This window comes from Dysidea avara, chromosome 2, assembly GCF_963678975.1.
Source record: "Dysidea avara chromosome 2, odDysAvar1.4, whole genome shotgun sequence".
Taxonomy (NCBI): domain Eukaryota; kingdom Metazoa; phylum Porifera; class Demospongiae; order Dictyoceratida; family Dysideidae; genus Dysidea; species Dysidea avara.
Genome location: NC_089273.1, coordinates 52,359,228 through 52,376,823, shown reverse-complemented (window position 1 = coordinate 52,376,823; position 17,596 = coordinate 52,359,228). Strand labels below are relative to the sequence as shown.

General features: G+C 37.0%; 3 protein-coding genes across 3 annotated transcripts; 2 read left to right on the top strand and 1 right to left on the bottom strand.

Annotated features, from left to right (window-relative positions):
* The first annotated feature begins 542 nt into the window (after positions 1 to 542).
* On the top strand, positions 543 to 2,623 carry LOC136247627 (histidine decarboxylase-like). Its single transcript, XM_066039396.1, has one exon. It carries the CDS (start codon positions 599 to 601, stop codon positions 2,411 to 2,413), a length of 1,815 nt encoding a protein of 604 aa, XP_065895468.1. The 5' UTR covers positions 543 to 598; the 3' UTR covers positions 2,414 to 2,623.
* A 7,595-nt stretch (positions 2,624 to 10,218) lies between these two features.
* LOC136248224 (pyridoxal 5'-phosphate synthase subunit PdxT-like) lies at positions 10,219 to 11,621 on the bottom strand. Its single transcript, XM_066040035.1, has 4 exons — positions 11,112 to 11,621; positions 10,815 to 11,065; positions 10,577 to 10,656; positions 10,219 to 10,487 (listed from the first exon to the last, which is right to left on the bottom strand). The coding sequence occupies exons 1-4, from the start codon at positions 11,122 to 11,124 to the stop codon at positions 10,280 to 10,282; spliced, it is 552 nt and encodes a 183-aa protein (XP_065896107.1). The 5' UTR covers positions 11,125 to 11,621; the 3' UTR covers positions 10,219 to 10,279.
* Positions 11,622 to 11,708: 87 nt separating this feature from the next.
* LOC136247623 (pyridoxal 5'-phosphate synthase subunit SNZERR-like) lies at positions 11,709 to 16,628 on the top strand. Its single transcript, XM_066039393.1, has 9 exons — positions 11,709 to 11,823; positions 11,872 to 11,907; positions 11,966 to 12,066; positions 12,121 to 12,201; positions 12,307 to 12,427; positions 15,029 to 15,175; positions 15,987 to 16,169; positions 16,223 to 16,401; positions 16,455 to 16,628. Exons 1-9 carry the CDS (start codon positions 11,799 to 11,801, stop codon positions 16,524 to 16,526), a joined length of 945 nt encoding a protein of 314 aa, XP_065895465.1. The 5' UTR covers positions 11,709 to 11,798; the 3' UTR covers positions 16,527 to 16,628.
* Positions 16,629 to 17,596: the final 968 nt, after the last annotated feature.

The window sequence follows — 17,596 nt, the reverse complement described above, 5'->3', positions numbered from 1 at the left end:
GACTGGTAATCATTTTCCATCTATAGCCAAATTCATTGGTGTCTATTGCATTTTATGGTTTTCTATATTTTAACAGGGGGTGTGATGTTTCTCAACCTGTTTTGGGATAAATGTTGGCATAGGGAACAATAATTAACTGTACATTAATTCTGCTTATATGCTGTTCTTTTTTATCCCTAGAGATTTACCAGCTGTGCTGACTGCCCAGTAGCTACAATAAATAAAATAAATAGTGAAGGGGAAGAGGATCATTCATTTTAATTTGATTATGCACAAATCCCTATAATATGGGACTCTCTGCCATTAGTTATTGCCCTCAGGTCAGTCATCGTACTGGACTATTATGTCACTTTAGTAAGTTTTTGACTATGTAGCTACCTGCATCCAAGACGCGCGCCCGGAGCGCCTTATGCGTACAAATCCGTAACACGCTGAGTACGGAGAATTCCTTTTGGTGCCGTTGCTATACGATGCATAGCTACGTACATACATCACATTGCGCATGCACGAGTTGTAATCGCAGTAGCTATAAAAGGAGGGAAAAGTAGTGCATCCCGCATTACCTTTCAGTCGTGCAACGAAGCAATCTCCCGGCATCATGAGCCAAGATATTCCTTATGGGCCAGATCGAAAGCCATGGAAGGAGACCCTCCATCCTGCAGCAATTAATCCTGATGGCACGCTGATGGTAACTGCGCCGTCTCAAGACCCCGCCAAGATCTACTCTTACCCTGACAAAGAGAAAGTGACGCCAACTTTTTACCAGGTGCCATCTATGGGATTTACTGCTGACCACACTAAAACAGCTCTGGACGAAACCTCTACATACCTCAATACGCAATCAGATAATCATATCGGTTATCAAGTTGCCTATGGAGACGCCAGTCAGCAGGTTGCCAAAGATTACCTCCATGCATTTCTGAACAACATCGGAGATCCTTATGTGCCTGGAAATTATTCAATCCATACGAAATGGATGGAACGTAATGTTTTGGACTACTACGCGTCTTTATGGAATGCCAAGTGGCCACACGATGATGAGGATCCAGAAACCTACTGGGGATATGTGTGTACCATGGGATCAAGTGAAGGCAACCTCTATGCTGTTTGGAATGGCCGAGACTACCTACAGGGGAAGTTCATGATGACCGATGTGACTGGAAGATATCCCACCACCACATATGTCCAGCCAAAGCCTAAGGCCGACAAACCAAATGCCTTCACTCCTGTCACATTTTATTCTGAAGATTCCCACTACTCGTTCATGAAATGCTTGGCGGTGTTGGATGTGACGTCATTCTACAGGCTTGGAACTGAGCTGTATCCTGATGATTGTCCACTAGGTGGTGATTGGCCTACTGAAGTACCATCAGAAGGTGGGGATTCTGGACCTGGCAGCATTGACGTGGAGAAGCTGTACATTCTTGTGGAGTTCTTTGTTTCAAGGGGACATCCAGCATTAATACTGCTAAACTATGGGTCAACTTTCAAAGGGGCTTATGATGATGTGAAAAGAATAGGTGAGACTCTACTACCGATGCTGAAAAAACATGGAATGGATGAGCGATGGATTGAAGTAAACGATCCCAACAAACCAGATGAGCCTATATTGGTGAAAAGAAATGGCTTTTGGATACACATAGATGGAGCTTTAGGAAGTGCTTACATGCCTTTCATGAAAATGGCATTCAACCAGGGTCGTACCAAAATCCAGCCACCACCAGATTTTGATTTCAAATTGCCATTTGTCCACTCAATTTGTACCAGTGGTCACAAATGGCCAGGAGCTCCTTGGCCACTTGGAATATACATGACAAGGACAGGGCTTCAACTTCAACCTCCCACAAATCCAGGTTATATTGGCTCTCCCGATACCACCTTTGCTGGCTGTCGTAATGGTCTTTCATCATTAGTTTGGTGGTCATTTCTCAGTCAGTACACCTATGAGGCTCAGATTGACAGACTTCTCTATTCCCTGGACCTAGTGAAGTATGCCTATGAAGAACTGGAGAAAGTCCAGGCTGACATCGGGGAAGATCTTTGGATTAATTACACTCCACTCTCCCTGACTATATGGTTTAAGAAGCCCAATGACGATATCATCTTCAAATATTCCCTCTCTGCAGACAGCCTTGTCATTAATGGGGAACAACGTGGCTTTGTACACATTTACCTCATGGCTAATAAGACTAAGGCAAACGTTGATAATCTGATGCAGGACTTGAGAGCACAAGGTGCTTTTGTTGAAGAGAAGAGAGATAAGAAGTGGATACGACGTGCAAGGAGGGCTGATGTTGAGAGGCACATTACAGATCTCCATGATGGAATGATAGTGGGCAAAGATGATAAAGGTCTTAAGAAGGGCGTTCAGCCACTGTACAACTGGCCATTGTCTGGAAGAGGATTCAAGTGAACTGGTCATAAACACTTTAAAAGCAAGACATTTTTAGTTTTTTGCTTTGACGTTTAGGCCTTAGGACTTATATATATATATATACGTTTATTGCTGTATAATTATGTAGAATGTAGTGGCCATGTACGTATATAGCTGCATTGCTGTACCAAACATGTTATAGTGGCTCTATGTGGTGGATTAACATTCAGTAATATTTAATATACATTGTTTGGGTAATACTACATGGCAGCATGCTTACAGTAAGAAAAGCGTTGGGAAATTTGAGGGTGTGTAATTCATAATATTTATGGTCTCTAGCTACTTATCATGTGAAGCAAATAGCGGCTAGATGACAGTTTATCTTTTAGAATTAAATGTTGTTCAATCTTTTTTTTGCAGAAATTCGTGGTACACAGAGCTAAGCCCAATGGGAATTTAGCAATAAAATCACTTTTAAAAAATAGTGGCCAAATTATGCTCCCTCTTGGCATAGCTCAACTACAATATGTATATAGATGCTTGCTGTGTGAGGAGAAAGTTTAACAGCTATCACAGGCATTAGTCAGCTAAATATTTATTATACCTGACAAAGCTGCCATGCTTTTAAATCTATTATAGTTGAATATGCCATAAGACGACGAAGACATGCTGACAATACAATAGATGCATGGATTAAGTGTTCAGCCACAAATTAAAAATAAAATCAGTTTAGATGCACGAATCAACTGAGAGTGGTTGACCACAACAATGAAATTACTAAAGTATATTTCCCTAATCACTAATGTCTTGTTAATGCATACATATACTCCATATTAATTCAGTTATGCGTCTTTCTTTATATAATTTGTCCTCTTGTAAAGTTTTTTTTAAAACTAGACTCATTATGAACATTTTTCTGAAGTACTTTTGTTCATTGCAGGTATACTGTTGCCGTAGTGGAACAACACAAGACAGTTAGATAGCAAGCGATTAGCTTGTGTCTCCTATCTTGGTCTCCATATTGATGAACTTCTAACTTGGCATCAACATACACCAAATATTCTTCAAAAGGTTTACTCTAGGATACATTGCCTATAATCGCTTATTCCCCTTGCCTGCTGACCTTCTTTCTAAATTATATGACGTTGTCATGTTACCCATACTGGATTATTGTGATGTAGTATGGACACCATCATCTGCTCAACAATCAGAGAGGCTTCATTCGAATTTCTAGAATCAACAATTGTCAGCACCGATCTTTCTGTGTGTGTGACTGTCACAGAAGGAATACGTTTTCACACAGCAATACAAGTATATAAAATATTACATAACTTATCACCATCTTATCTGAATGATAAATTTCGCTATGCTGTTGACATCACTGCACATGCCAGCCAAAATATCCACTGTTTGTTTATTCCAAGAGTGCAAACTACTTAGAGTTTATATTTCCAAGGAGCACAGATCTGGACCTCATTAAATCCTCTTTTGAACACTTTACCAGTCATTGTACTAACTGTATGTGTGTATGTAACTGTATGTGTGTATATAGATGTAGTCTGATTAATTATTGTATGCATGTATGCATGTATGTATGTTGAGAACACTGTCAAAAAGCAGTATTATTGACTGGACCTGTGAAAAGGAGTCTTTCACACACATCCGATTCCATAAACTTATTATTAGTGTTCAAGTAACATATTAACCTGAAATTTTCACCACATATTCAGCTATGTTGGTGCTCACATCTGACCAAATTGCAAGTCAATAGCTCTTTCTAATCTGGGTTATGACTTGTCAAAGTTGGCAAATTGAATGTGTGTGGACGATCCCTTTTCGCAACTCCAGTCACATTTTTATACTTAAGCAGTCTCCCTTTAAAAACAAAGCAAAAAAACATGATCACACCACTATAATTATGAGACTTACATTTGTGTGGCACTCTTGTGTTAACAAGTGTAATTTAGTTTGCAAACTGCAGCTATTAGCAAGCTGTACATGTATGTTGTAACTCTATTAATTTTATTATGTATTATTAATAATCCATGATGGACTATGTTTAGAAAAGGTGCCATAATGTTGTTACCTAGTATACTAATCTTAAAAAAATATTGTGCTTTAATATCTATTAGCCATATATATCTATACCATAACATAAGAGGATATCCATGTACTAACCTGGAGAAATGTCCTTGGTTAGTTCATGCACCTGTCCAGCTAGGTAGATGGCTGTACAATTTATATTAAGCATGTTACTTTATTATGGTGCATTTTATCATTTATCACAAATCTTTAGAATATATAGAACCATCCACAAATAGTCTTTTTATAGCATGCATATTGCATTAAAAAGAACACAGATAACTAAAGGCTATGGCTATATACATGGTATTGACTATAAGTCTGAAATTCTGTACATTTTTATAGTTTGTATAGAGAAAGTAAAGGTGTTTAGTTAGTGATATTCATGAGGTTAATGTCAACAATGCGTAAATGTGATGTCACCACCAATACAATTAGCTTTCATCAATTACACTGTTACCCTGGATACAGGGTAATAACCCTGTTGTCCTTCATTACCAACTTAATGTAACCAAGATTATACAGTGGGGGAGGACATTGATGGACTTTAATGGTTGTTGAGTGAAATAAATGCACACAATATAGCTGTACATTAAACTACATTTGCTAACATAATGAGGTTTAAAGGACACTTGTGAATTGCCATTAGATGAAATAATTATTTTGAACATTCAAAACAAGATAACACATTAATATTATTTTGGGACAAAGAAGTTAGATTGAGTATACAGTATCATCATACTGGTAACTTTCATTCATACACAAAAATTGATGCACCTTCTAACTATTCTTAGCTACATCATAAGGCATTATTGTTATCCATGGACTATACTCTTGCGCTATATAAGGAAATGCATGTTAGCACTTGAAATGCAACCATACACTTTATGATCACAACTGTTTGACATTGATATTATAGAAAACTGGTAAAGTTGTAATGTCAGATTGCTATAGTTTACTTATCATGCAGACCACAAACAAGGGTAAATATTGGATTTTGCTAAGGGTGGGGCAGGTTACAAGTCACAATGCAGCATGTAAAGCACACACTGTGAAGTGTCTTCTTGGAGTTAGTGTCTTGGAGCTTGTCAGTAAGAGTTGCCTTTGAGGTTTGGAGCAATTGAGGGTGTGCAATTCATATAGTATACTTATCATGTGAAGTGTAGATACTAGATGACAGTTGACTAATGAATTGGAATGTTACTCTGTCTTTTGACCAAAATTCATAGTTCACAGAGCTAAACTCTGATGTTAAGCTCAGGCATAGAGCAATAGAAAATCACTTCAACTAGACTAAGTATTATTTTGTGTTTAACCGTTAAATACTCTTTCTACTTAGTACAATGGATTCTGTGTTTCTGTATAGTAATAACTCCGGCTGATTATATTATAAAACTGAAAAATTTAAGCACAACACATATTTTAGATGCTTGCTGTTGAGGAAAAGTTTAATAGGCACTTGTCAGTTATGCTTCTAAATCTTAATTTGCCAGAGGACATCCAATAAAAATATTAATATGCCTAATGATCAGTGGACATAGGAATTATAAATAAAATCAGCAGCTACCAATTAATATGCACTTTCCTTCCAGATGTACTTGTACACGTACGTAGTGAGATATTATGTCCTCCTCAGCAGATGATAAGTTCTAGTTAAAGCAAGAGGGTACCTTGAGAAAAGCCCTTTGTTGGCACACCAAATGGCTTCACAATTTAATGACTGTAAGAATGGTGTGTTTTGTATATCATTTACCACAAATATGTAGAGTACAATCACCCTATAGCTACATGTTGGTACAGATGTGGCTTTAGATAAATACATGATGTTAACTATTCTGAAATTCTGTACATTTTAGAGAATGTAAAGGGATTTGGTTTGTGATTAATATTCATGGGATAATGTCAGTGAGCAAATGTGATGTCAACAGTAACCAAATGTGATGTCACCACCTGTTCAATACAATTAGCTTTCATCATGTTTACGGTTACACTGGATACTCCATGTTATCCTTCCATTACAATGTGATTGGTTGGTAAGTGAAATAATTGTCCATTACACTACTGTATATTTACCAACCTAATAGGGTTTAATGAGGTTTAATGGCCAGTTGTAAAATGCCATTAGCTGACATAATCTTAAATAAAGTGTTCAAAGCAAGATAACAATTATTTACAGAAATTGGGACAAAGAACTTAGATTGGGCAGTATCAACATACTGGTAACTGGCATTCATCACACATAGAGATTGATGTACTTTCTATTCTTAGCTACAGCATAAAGCATTATTGTTATCCATGGGCTATGCTCTCACTATAGAAAGGAATTGTAACTATGTTAGGACTTGAAATACAACCATGTACTTTAGTAAGAAGTGATCGTAACTGTTTAACATTGTTAACGGAAAACTGGTAGCTAAAGTTGAATGTCAGATTGCCATAGTTTCCTTACTGTGAAATTTTGCACATCACAAACAGGAGTGGATCTTGGAATTTGCTTTGGGTGAGGGTTAATTACACTGGTAGAAGTCACAATGCAGCATTTAAGCACACACTGTATTATGAAGCATGAGCGCTAGCCTTCTAGGAGTCAGTGTCTTGAAGTGTGTCAGCCTTGAAAATTTTGTTTGTTGACATTTTGGTAACAATTTTTGTCTGGAAATAAATTAACATTACAAGTTGACAGTAAACGTCATACAGACTAATTTACATACGTTACTCAAGGGAAACTGCCAGTATTTATGTACTTTACTGTTGCCATAATGGAAAACAATTGGATGATCACATCATCTTATGAGAATTGCATTTGTACAGCACTCTCGGTTGCACAGTGTGTTGGCAAGTGCAGGAAATTATAGTTCAGTTTGCATGCTGAAAGTGTGAACATTCTGTATGTGCATGACTGTGCCTGTGAAGACAGGTCACGTGGGCACAAACTACACTCCATCACATAACAGGTCTCCTACCAGGATGGAATAATTCTGTAACTTTTAGCTACCATAAAGTCAACCAAATATTTAACAAATGCTGAAAATTGGATGGCAATACCAAAATGCTTTAAAAGAGTCATTGAAGTTTGAAATAGTAGGCAATTTTATGTGCCCACATGCCCTATTTTCACAGGCATGGTCATGATGTACCATGTCCAGAAAAAGTGCCATATTTTTTACCTATATATTATACAAATCTTAAAAGATTTAGTGTTTTAATGCCTATTATCCATATAAGGTGAATGTATAATCATCTATACCATAGTTCATTTCCATCATAAATGACCATTTGCTTTATTTTGGTGTGTTTACATTATGGTGTATTTTATCATTAAACCAAAAGTCTTTAGAATTGAATCATCCAAAAATAATCTTGTTATAGCCACATGTCGCATTAAAAGGTGTGGCTATAGCTATGTACAAGATGTTAACTATAAGTATTTTTTATAGCTTGTATAGAGAATTTAGTTAGTGATATTTATGAGGTAAACAGTGAGTAAATGTGATGTCACCATCAATTAGTTGCCATCATTTTTACTTTTACACTGGTAATATCCCTGTTGTCCTTCATTACCAACACAATGTAGGTTTAAAGTGGGGGAGGGTATTATAATACTCTTGATGTAACTTAATGGACTTTAATGGTTGTTCAGTTGGAAAAGTGCACAAAATTTAGTTGTCCATTAAACTACATTTGCTAACATGATGAGGTTTAAAGGACACTTGTGAATTGCCATTAGATGACACAATTTTGAATAAAAGATTTCAAAACACATAACCGTTTTTATTTACACTAAACCAAGTATTGGGACAAAAAATAACTTAAGATCAAGCAGTATAAACCATAATTTCCTAATCAACATACTGTAACAGGCATTCAGCATGTACGTGCCTTCTATAACCAATCTTAGCTACATCATAAAGTATTATCCATGTACTCTCACCATCATAATACAAGGAAATGTATGTTAGCACTTGAAATACAACCATACACTTTTAGTAACAATATGATCACAACTGTTCAGTTGACCATGTTAATGAAAACTGGTGGCTAAAGTCGTAATGTCAGAGGGTTATTATTTTTTATCATGAGCTTATGTGCATTGGTGGATTTTGCTATGTGGAGAGTTACACTGGTAGAAGTCACAATGCAGCATATAATGCACACTGAAGAAACACACTGATTAACACTGAAGTGTGAATCATGAGACTTTTAAGAGTTGGTTTGCTTGTTGACATTTTGGTAACAATTTTTGGCTGGAAACATGCAAGTTTATCATACAGACTAATTTACGTTACTCTATGTGGTTTCTTTCAGGTGAACTATAACTGGTCTCTTTCTCTTATGCAACTTTTCTTCTAATACAATGTTTAGTGCAGTTAAACTGCTCAATTAGTCCAATCAAGTAACGCTACCGCAGAGCCGGAGCTCAGAGATTTTGAGTGGTCAGGCCATTCATGGACTGCAATGGAGGTCATAGTCATGCACACTACATTTTATTGATTTGAAATTTAAATCAGATTAGCTACTGTAATTTTTTTGTGGTGCTAGCTACAGCATGCATTAACATGCTAAGCTAAGGAAGTCTGGGGCATGCTCCCTGGGAAAATTTTTGAAAATACATGTTCTGAAATGGCATCTGGAAGCTATTTTACATACACGGTCCCTTTCTGCTTTTTAACATCAAGAATGTATCCAGGTAATTTTGAGCTACTGTATACCAATTAATTCAATTTAATATAGCTATTAGCTAGTAGCTAATTTTACTTTCATTATACAAAGTCAGTTTAGTTCTTTTGAGATACAGAAGCAATTTTGATTGTAATTGATAATGCATAACATGCATTATCAATAGCCTATTGTGCAATTCTATGCAGATGGCTCACTGGAAAGTAATGTGAAGACAATTAAAATGGACATAATGGCTTAGATCAACCAGACTGAACCAGTGTAATAAGAGTATGATATTGTATACTGAATGCTCTATTATCACGATGACTGTTGTATTAGAGTATAATGTGATGACTGCTCTATTAGAGTATCTCGATCTTTTTGCAAATTCAAGTGGCTGAAAAGTGCCCTGTACCGTAGTTCACACAAAATACAGGGATTTAACTGCAAAATTGCTATAATATTATGTATAGCTCATGCATAAGATCTAGGGGTGGGGTTATACCCCTTCCCCTCTGTTCCTCCCTTACTTATGCATAGTTTTGCTCATAAGCACCTTGAACAGCATTCAAACAGTTTTGTACATACGTAATCTAAAATAAAATTAATGCCATAGGCAGGGCACAAGGGAGTGAAGCTAGACCCCTATAGCTACAGTACCTTATTTCAAAACGTGGCTCCTACATATTATAGGATAGAGAAATGAATCATATACTCCAACAGAGTAATCACATTATACACTCCAATAATACAATCAAGGGCAGATTCACATGTAAGTAAGCACAACTAACTATTTTAAAATTAATTTTACATGCTAGGCAGAGTTGTTGACTTCATTTAAAACTGAGTGGGAAAATTGTGTAGACAGTACAGTAGTACATGATCAATTGTCCTCCAAAGTGCATATTAATGTATTATCCATATTCATTTGTGAGGAATCTTTTTATTCATCACTTAGTTGTTTGTGTCTGCTAGCTAGCTATAATATTTGTTCTAATATAACCCATGTTTCAGTGAAGTACGTGCCCTTCTGTAATAGCTCTTCTGCAGTTGTAAGCATTGCAGGATAGCATACTACACCCAACTATGATGTATGTAGTTAATAGTGTTACCATAACATTGACAGGATCATATACACAGTGGTTACAATATTGATAACAAAGTTCATACAAGGTGCATACACATTTCGAGGAAACAGCAGTGCCATCTTGAATCTGTAGTCAGCTCTGGGTGAAAACAAGTTGCCATTAACTTCCCTTGCTGTACAGCAACTGGTACGGCTCTTCCCTCACTCTCCATTTCAGTCAAAACTTTTACTTCGGGATTATTCAAAGGAGACTTTTTAGTGCTCATAAAAAGATTCCATGGTATTTATCTGACTGGGCACTACATTGTGAATAAGAGAGAGGTGCAAGTGACCTGATAGCACTTAAGGATTGGTTGCTGTATAAGCCTGTTTACTTTAGTTTCAGCATTGCCTCAAAACTGTCCACTTGATGTCCAAAGGAGTTGCGGGATGCTGTGATATCCAAACCTCCTATCTACAGGCAACATTAAACATATCACCAATACCAAATACTTAGGTTACTAAAGCTTGTCCACCTTGTATCTGTCCTTCAAGTTGATTGGATAAGAGGACTAGGCCTGCGTACGTGCCCAACACTATCCCTCTTTCAACCCATTATTTCAGTAATTCCGCAAACCCGTTCTGTCGCAGGAACAAGTTCATGGTAGTGCTCTCCCCACCAGGAATGACCAGTCCAGTCAAGTCACTCAGCTGATCAGGTTCTCTGACGTCTACGATGTGGACACGTGCTTCACATCCGAGCTGTTTAACCGCTCTTGTCAGCATCTCGTTATGCTCTATGAATGCTCCTTGTATTGCCAGTACACCCAGACGAAGATTCCTTTCGGTCAGTTTCCTTAATGACATATATCTCCAGCAAACATCTATTACATTTAATAGTCACTGTTCATTTAATTCCATAGCAACTACCAGAAATCACCATTTTTCACTAGTCTCTCCACAGTCCACCATTAATTCTAGGAGATCATGTATTCTTTATTTGACAACACAACTTTCTTCTGGAACACTGTACCATTACATATCCTTGAAGACAGTAATCGAAAGTCTTTCCGACATCACCTTTATAATTACTTATGTGTCAAGTAACTTCTTAATCACTGTTTTGTGTTTTTTTGTGTACTTGTAGTGTACTGTAGGTGTATGTATGTATGTTTGTTTTTGTAGGCAGACACCTTGTACAGGCTTTGCCTTTTGTGTATGCCTTCTTTTTTGGTAAATTGATAATAATAATAACAATAATACGTACTGTATTGCTGATGTCAGTACCCATTGTAAATGTATGCTCAAACACCAGCTCCTTGACCAGCTCAAAGATACTACACCCCCCAGCTTCATGGGTAAACACCTCGAACAGGCTCAGCCTTCTGTGTACACCCTCCAGCGCCTAACTGGTAAAGTAGATAATAACACTTAATAACAATAATATCAAAGCAAAGACCCTTTAAAATATTTTAAACGTCAGTACGCATTATCATTACGTCATACTAAGATGTCATATTGTGGTCACTAAAGTATTGTTTTAAAGCTTACACCACAGGTTCAACTACGCATAACATAACTGATTTACTCGAGTTATACTTGGCAAGTTGAAAGACTATGGATGACCAAACCAATACGAACAGTAAGACCTCATGTCCACGTAAATCTTAAAGCACGTACACACCTCTAGAGAGCGTCAACGGGGACGGCGATGCGAAACTGACAGGTATTATAAGTTGCTGAAATTTTTGATACCCTTTTCACGAACATACGTTTTCACGTAGGTACTTTCACGCTTAAAGCAGGCCTAGCTCAGATGTTAAAGGGAGGGATAATAATGGACGTGACCGACGCGGCACAAGCGAAGATCGCAGAAGAAGCCGGAGTGCGTAATGACACACTTGTGTGTTTTCAGCTGATTTGAATTCTGCAATTATAGGCGTGTGCAGTGATGGCATTAGAACGTGTACCAGCTGATATCAGAAGAGATGGTGGAGTTGCTAGGATGTCTGATCCCAAGGTATGTAGCTAGCATTAATTTTGTCATTGGCAGGTGTCCTTAGTGCAGTGCAGTGGCTGTATGATGTGCAGCTATATTATTTTACCACTGGTAATTTGCTTACAGAAAATCAAGGAGATAATGGCAGCAGTCACAATCCCTGTAATGGCTAAGGTTCGTATTGGACACTTTGTTGAGGCTCAGATCCTTGAAAGCCTAGGAGTAGATTTCATTGATGAGTCAGAAGGTATGTAGTAGCTCAGTATAACTATGGCTTAGTAGCTATAATACTGTGGTGTCTAATTATAATCATTAATTTTTTATGAAACATATATTTTCTGAGCAGTCAGCAAAAGATTTACGTCTATCAGAAATTTTTAGTTGACTGATCTTCAGCACGACAAATGTGGCAGCATTAACTTTTTTGTTGTAACATGTTTATAAGGAGTAGGCAGCTAACTATCTATAAGTCAAAAGCTAACCTGGATTAAGCTGTAGTTTCTCATCCACCATTATTCAAAATAGCATTGCCAATGGGTGTATTCAGATTTTATCATAAGCAACCAATTAACGGAACATTTATTCCTGCAGCACATCCCTTCTCGTCCAAACATTCCTAGAGCACAATTTTTGGCAAAGGTATTCAACTTGACTTCGTGTACCAAGTTTGGTGTCAAAAGGTGCTTCCTCAACAGCTGAAAATGTACAAAGTCGAGAACCATGGCTTAATCACCAGAACTCCATAGGTTTACATGTTTCAATTATTAGACGATGGTTCAATGAGTGGTCATGGCTGCACTGGAACTTCACAAAAATCTGAAAAGATTTTGCATATTCATGAAGACATCCATACAAGATTTCAAAGCATCAGATCACATAATGCATGAGCTATGATGTCGTTTGTAAAAATGCACACCTAAATTGCTTGATAATTAAACACACAATGGTCAAATATTAAGGGCTCTACACTATAACTAGCTCCCAACCAATTGTAAATCTTTCTCTTGGTTCTGTTCTTGATCTCTTTGTGGTTTCTAGATGCTTTATAGGGAAATCATGGTGGCATACTTGAATCCCAGTTGTGGAGATGAAAATAGGCTCCGCTGTCTAGACTTTTCAACAGTTGGCTAGATGGTAGTACAGTATTTTGGACTACATTCTCACCAATCTTTGTCTTCATAACAACTGCCATGTGATCTCAGGTTACACCAGTTCAACTCCAAATCTCGACGCTAGCAGTGCCGTGTTGTACTGATGACATTTCAGTGACCGCTGGTCTTGATCATGGCTTGGCCTTGTTCTTTTATTGTTTGATGACTAACATTGAAGTAGAAATTAACAGTAGACTTTCATGGGCTTTCAAAGTGACAAAGAGAAAGTGCCATTGATGGTGCAGGTTGATTTTGCATCTAAAAACAGCCCCACATCTACAGTACAAAAGTTTCATGAACTGTTAACCTTTGTTCATTCCTTTGTCAGTAGAATTGCAACCTTTAACTAACATAACACACTCTTTGTCAATGATGCCACTTCTTTGTACCACGGAATTCCATTATTTTTATTAGTATAATGCCAATCCAATAATTGAAGCATACGTTTCTGGTAATTGAGTCAATCCAATAAATGGTTTTTTACGCTATATCGTGAAATCAGAAAATTTTACAGGTAAATATTTGGCAAATTGAACAACTTGTGTATTTACTGAATTTATAAATTTGGTGATTCCTCTTGGTTGCAAGGGCCTGCACTAATCAACTGCATTTGAGAATTTTTGATGGTGTCATGAAGCCCAAGCGATAGTCATGGCAGCTGCTAAAGCGATATATAATTATGTATAGCTTTGAGTATTATAGTTGTATTCAAGGTCGAGGTTACGTGAGTAGCTACCTATCTGGGATGTATTACTATTAGGAGAGTCACTTCAGTGCACTTCGTAGGAGAATGCCCTGCACTGGTGCCTCTGGCCTGTGTACAAAAAATCCAAAAGGTACAGAGAAATATCTGGCCTCAGCTGTGAGATCATGCTCAGTAGCTAGTTATCTAGCACAGAATTAAATACATAGTTCACCTTAGGTTTCTTGCCCAAATAAATAGTAGCACTTTATCAAAACTTATTCCTGGAGCCCGCATATTTAAAATTGTTGTAATAATTAAAAGCTCATTGACCCCAATTCTATTTTTAGCAGTGCTTTCTCCTGGGCTATGGAGTGCTTCCCCTACAGGTAAATGGTCCTTTTGCCCACATAATTATAAAAAACTAATGTTGTGGTTGTGAATAAAGCACTGTGGTCACCTATACAGCTCTGTGGTAGTATTGTGGTTGTGTGTATACAATTCTGTATATAACACTGCTTTTTGCATTGACATTTCACTTTCACTCAATGTTCTTTGAGTAGCTTATCATACGTATAACACATTTTGTGCATAGCATAAAAAGCAATGAACGAAAAAAGTTGTACTGCATGGTTTGAGGGTATAATATTAATATGTATGATTTGGACAAATAAATCACTCAATTTAACACATGCGTTTTGGGTAAATTAGTGTTAGTTTGTATCAGATGTGATGGGTATGGTAGAGCATATAGACAGAGAATATGCCAATGAAGTTTCAATTAGGAATCTAAATTTTAATATAGAGCTAGCTGATAGCTAGTTAGTTACTCCTTATTTGAAGTTTTTTAGTAAGTTCCAAGGTTATAATATTTCAAAATCATCTAACTGAAGACAGGACAAAACTTGCATATGAACAAGATTAGAGATACTGTAGTTACATACGTACATGTAGTGTAGTATACTTGTTGCAGTGTTCTCATGTATTACAGACAGGTTTGTATTTTGTTGTGTAGTACTATCACCAGCTGATGGAGAAAATCATGTTGATAAACATCCCTTCAAAATTCCTTTTGTTTGTGGAGCACGTAACCTTGGTGAAGCATTACGTAGAATATCGGAAGGAGCAGCAATGATCAGGACTAAAGGAGAAGCTGGAACTGGTAAGTATGTCTACTGGTGTTTATATGTACGTATTACACAGTGGAGCCTGTTAATGTTGAGATACACAAAATTGAGACAGGAATTTGGGTAATCATACCTTAGTTAGCGATACGTAAGATCTCAGGGTACTTCTTATGTACTAGATAAGCTTATCAGGTCGCAAGCTTGGTTGGCTCAACATTGTATGGACTCCAACAGTATGCCAAAATAATAATAATTGTGCTGGTAATAAATGCATGGCATTGCCAGTTTTCATGTGAGTGATGTTATTGGCAGTTCCCATCTGTAACACAATGGATAGCAACATAATACATACCGTACAAGGCTTTTGTTCAGAATTGAATTTTTTTAGGGTGAAATATTTTATTTTATCAATCTTCATGAGTTAAAGTACCTCAACTGTCACTATATGGTCTTTCGAATAGCAATCATTCATGAAATATGACTGGATTTTGCAGTCAACCACAACTGGTGCAAAAATCAAAAGTAAAGATAACACCAGCACAAAGTGTTTGTACTATCATGGATCTAACAAATTTTCACACAAAACTTGCCTTCACCTCTTTAGGTCTTCCTTCAGTAGTTGTTTTTTGAACAGTTTGTATAGCTTTGACAGATATGTCTATGGTTATGTGTATGAGCAAGCTAGAGTAGATTATAGGTCAGTGGAGGGTTGAATGTGCGAGAAAAAAATAATACAGAAAATTTTTTCTAAAACTAACATAGAAATAACTATCTAAAATGGCAGGAAGCAATTAATATAATGACAATCTTCCCATTCGTGTTACAAAATGGTTGTTGTTGCTGCAGGTAATGTAGTGCAGGCTGTCAAACATGCTCGTGCCATTCAACAAGAAATTAGAATAGCTCAGTCCATGACTAACACTGAACTATATGGCTATGCTAAGAAACTGGGAGTTGATGTGGAACTGCTAAGGAAGACAAGAGAGTTGGGACGTCTACCTGTTGTTAACTTTGCTGCAGGTGGACTTGGTAAGTTGAAAAAACTTTCACAAATAAATTTAAACTTACAATATGTTCTTCAGCGACACCTGCTGATGTAGGCTTACTGATGCAACTTGGAGTAGATGGAGTTTTTGTGGGGTCCGGCATATTCAAAAGTGCTAATCCTAAGAAAAGAGCAGCTGCAATGGTACAGGCAGTCACTCATTATAATGACCCTGCCATACTGGCTAGGGTTAGTGAAGACCTAGGAGATGCAATGGTTGGTATAGTTAAACTAATTGAACTCATTTCACATATAACTTTCCATTTCAGGTTGGTATTAACTGTGATGACCTAACTCAGAAATGGGAAGGAAGGGAAAGTACCCACAAGGATGCCTCATGAAGTCAAACTAAGTTTGTACTATATAGCAATTATCACTAATAACAAACATGAACTTTCAGTGCATATACATAGTACGTTATAATAATGATTATTTATCTATAATTATTGGAAAGTGAAAACTATAATAGATCACTTCAAAGGGTTATATATGTGGACAATCTAGCTAATTATAATGGGAGTTGGCTACATTCTCAACTGTTCAATATTTAGGATACAAATGTACCTCTAACTTCTTTCTTAAGTTGTCCAATTTGAAATAGTCCTTAAGTGTCAAGTATTACTAAAGAAGGACATCCTGAGGTAGTGGTGGTAGTGAGTTTATTATTCTAGGAAATTAATATTTTTTATTTCTCGTGCTTTAATTTCTATAAAAGGTTTGTGATTGCTCTATTAGACTGACTTGCTACCTACTGCCTGTTCTGTTGATCTAGGGAGCAAATGTGAGAGCTATGAATTTGTACAGCACTGCAGCCCTTATTTTTCATGTACACAGCCACCCTTTTAAGACATACACAGTGACCATACAGAGCAGATATCAATGCATGAGCAGCACTACATGCTGTAATACTGCCCTGTTCAGAAATTAGGTACATACGGATGTGCAAGGAAACATAACTGATTAGTACACATACATGTGCACTGGTATAATTGTAAGCTATTAAGAAAATATGATATCTCTGGATTTGTCTGCACAAAGCCACCCTGTGTATATCATCTTACAATTCTGTTGGAGGCTGAATAGAAACGTAGTACAATAATCTTTACATGCATCACCTGTAGTGAGAAGGGCACTGGAAGCAAGGTTTCTGTAAATGAAGCACTTGTTACCAAGTTAGCTTATACCACGTTCAACATTTTGAGCAGCTAACAGGAGTTTTGGGCATGATATGTGACTGGATCTGCGAAGAGGGGTCTTATAGCCTTTCAAATTGCATGTACTTGGCAATCCATAACTTGTCTTGTGAGTATGGTACCAGCCTGAAATTTGGTCAGTTTACACTCCTAACATAGCAATATTCCTGGATGTAATTACAAGACAATGGGTTATGATGAATTATATGACTTGTGAA

Coding starts and splice junctions, on each gene's coding strand:
- LOC136248224 (XM_066040035.1), bottom strand. Junction 10,657..10,814: donor TCCTGCGACAGAACGGGTTT/GCGGAATTACTG, acceptor TGTTGCCTGTAG/ATAGGAGGTTTGGATATCAC. Junction 10,488..10,576: donor GAGGCAATGCTGAAACTAAA/GTAAACAGGCTT, acceptor CCCAGTCAGATA/AATACCATGGAATCTTTTTA.
- LOC136247623 (XM_066039393.1), top strand. CDS start 11,799: ATGGATGACCAAACCAATACGAACA. Junction 12,202..12,306: donor CTAGGATGTCTGATCCCAAG/GTATGTAGCTAG, acceptor ATTTGCTTACAG/AAAATCAAGGAGATAATGGC. Junction 16,402..16,454: donor AAGACCTAGGAGATGCAATG/GTTGGTATAGTT, acceptor TTTCCATTTCAG/GTTGGTATTAACTGTGATGA.
- LOC136247627 (XM_066039396.1), top strand. CDS start 599: ATGAGCCAAGATATTCCTTATGGGCCAGATCGAAAGCCATGGAAGGAG.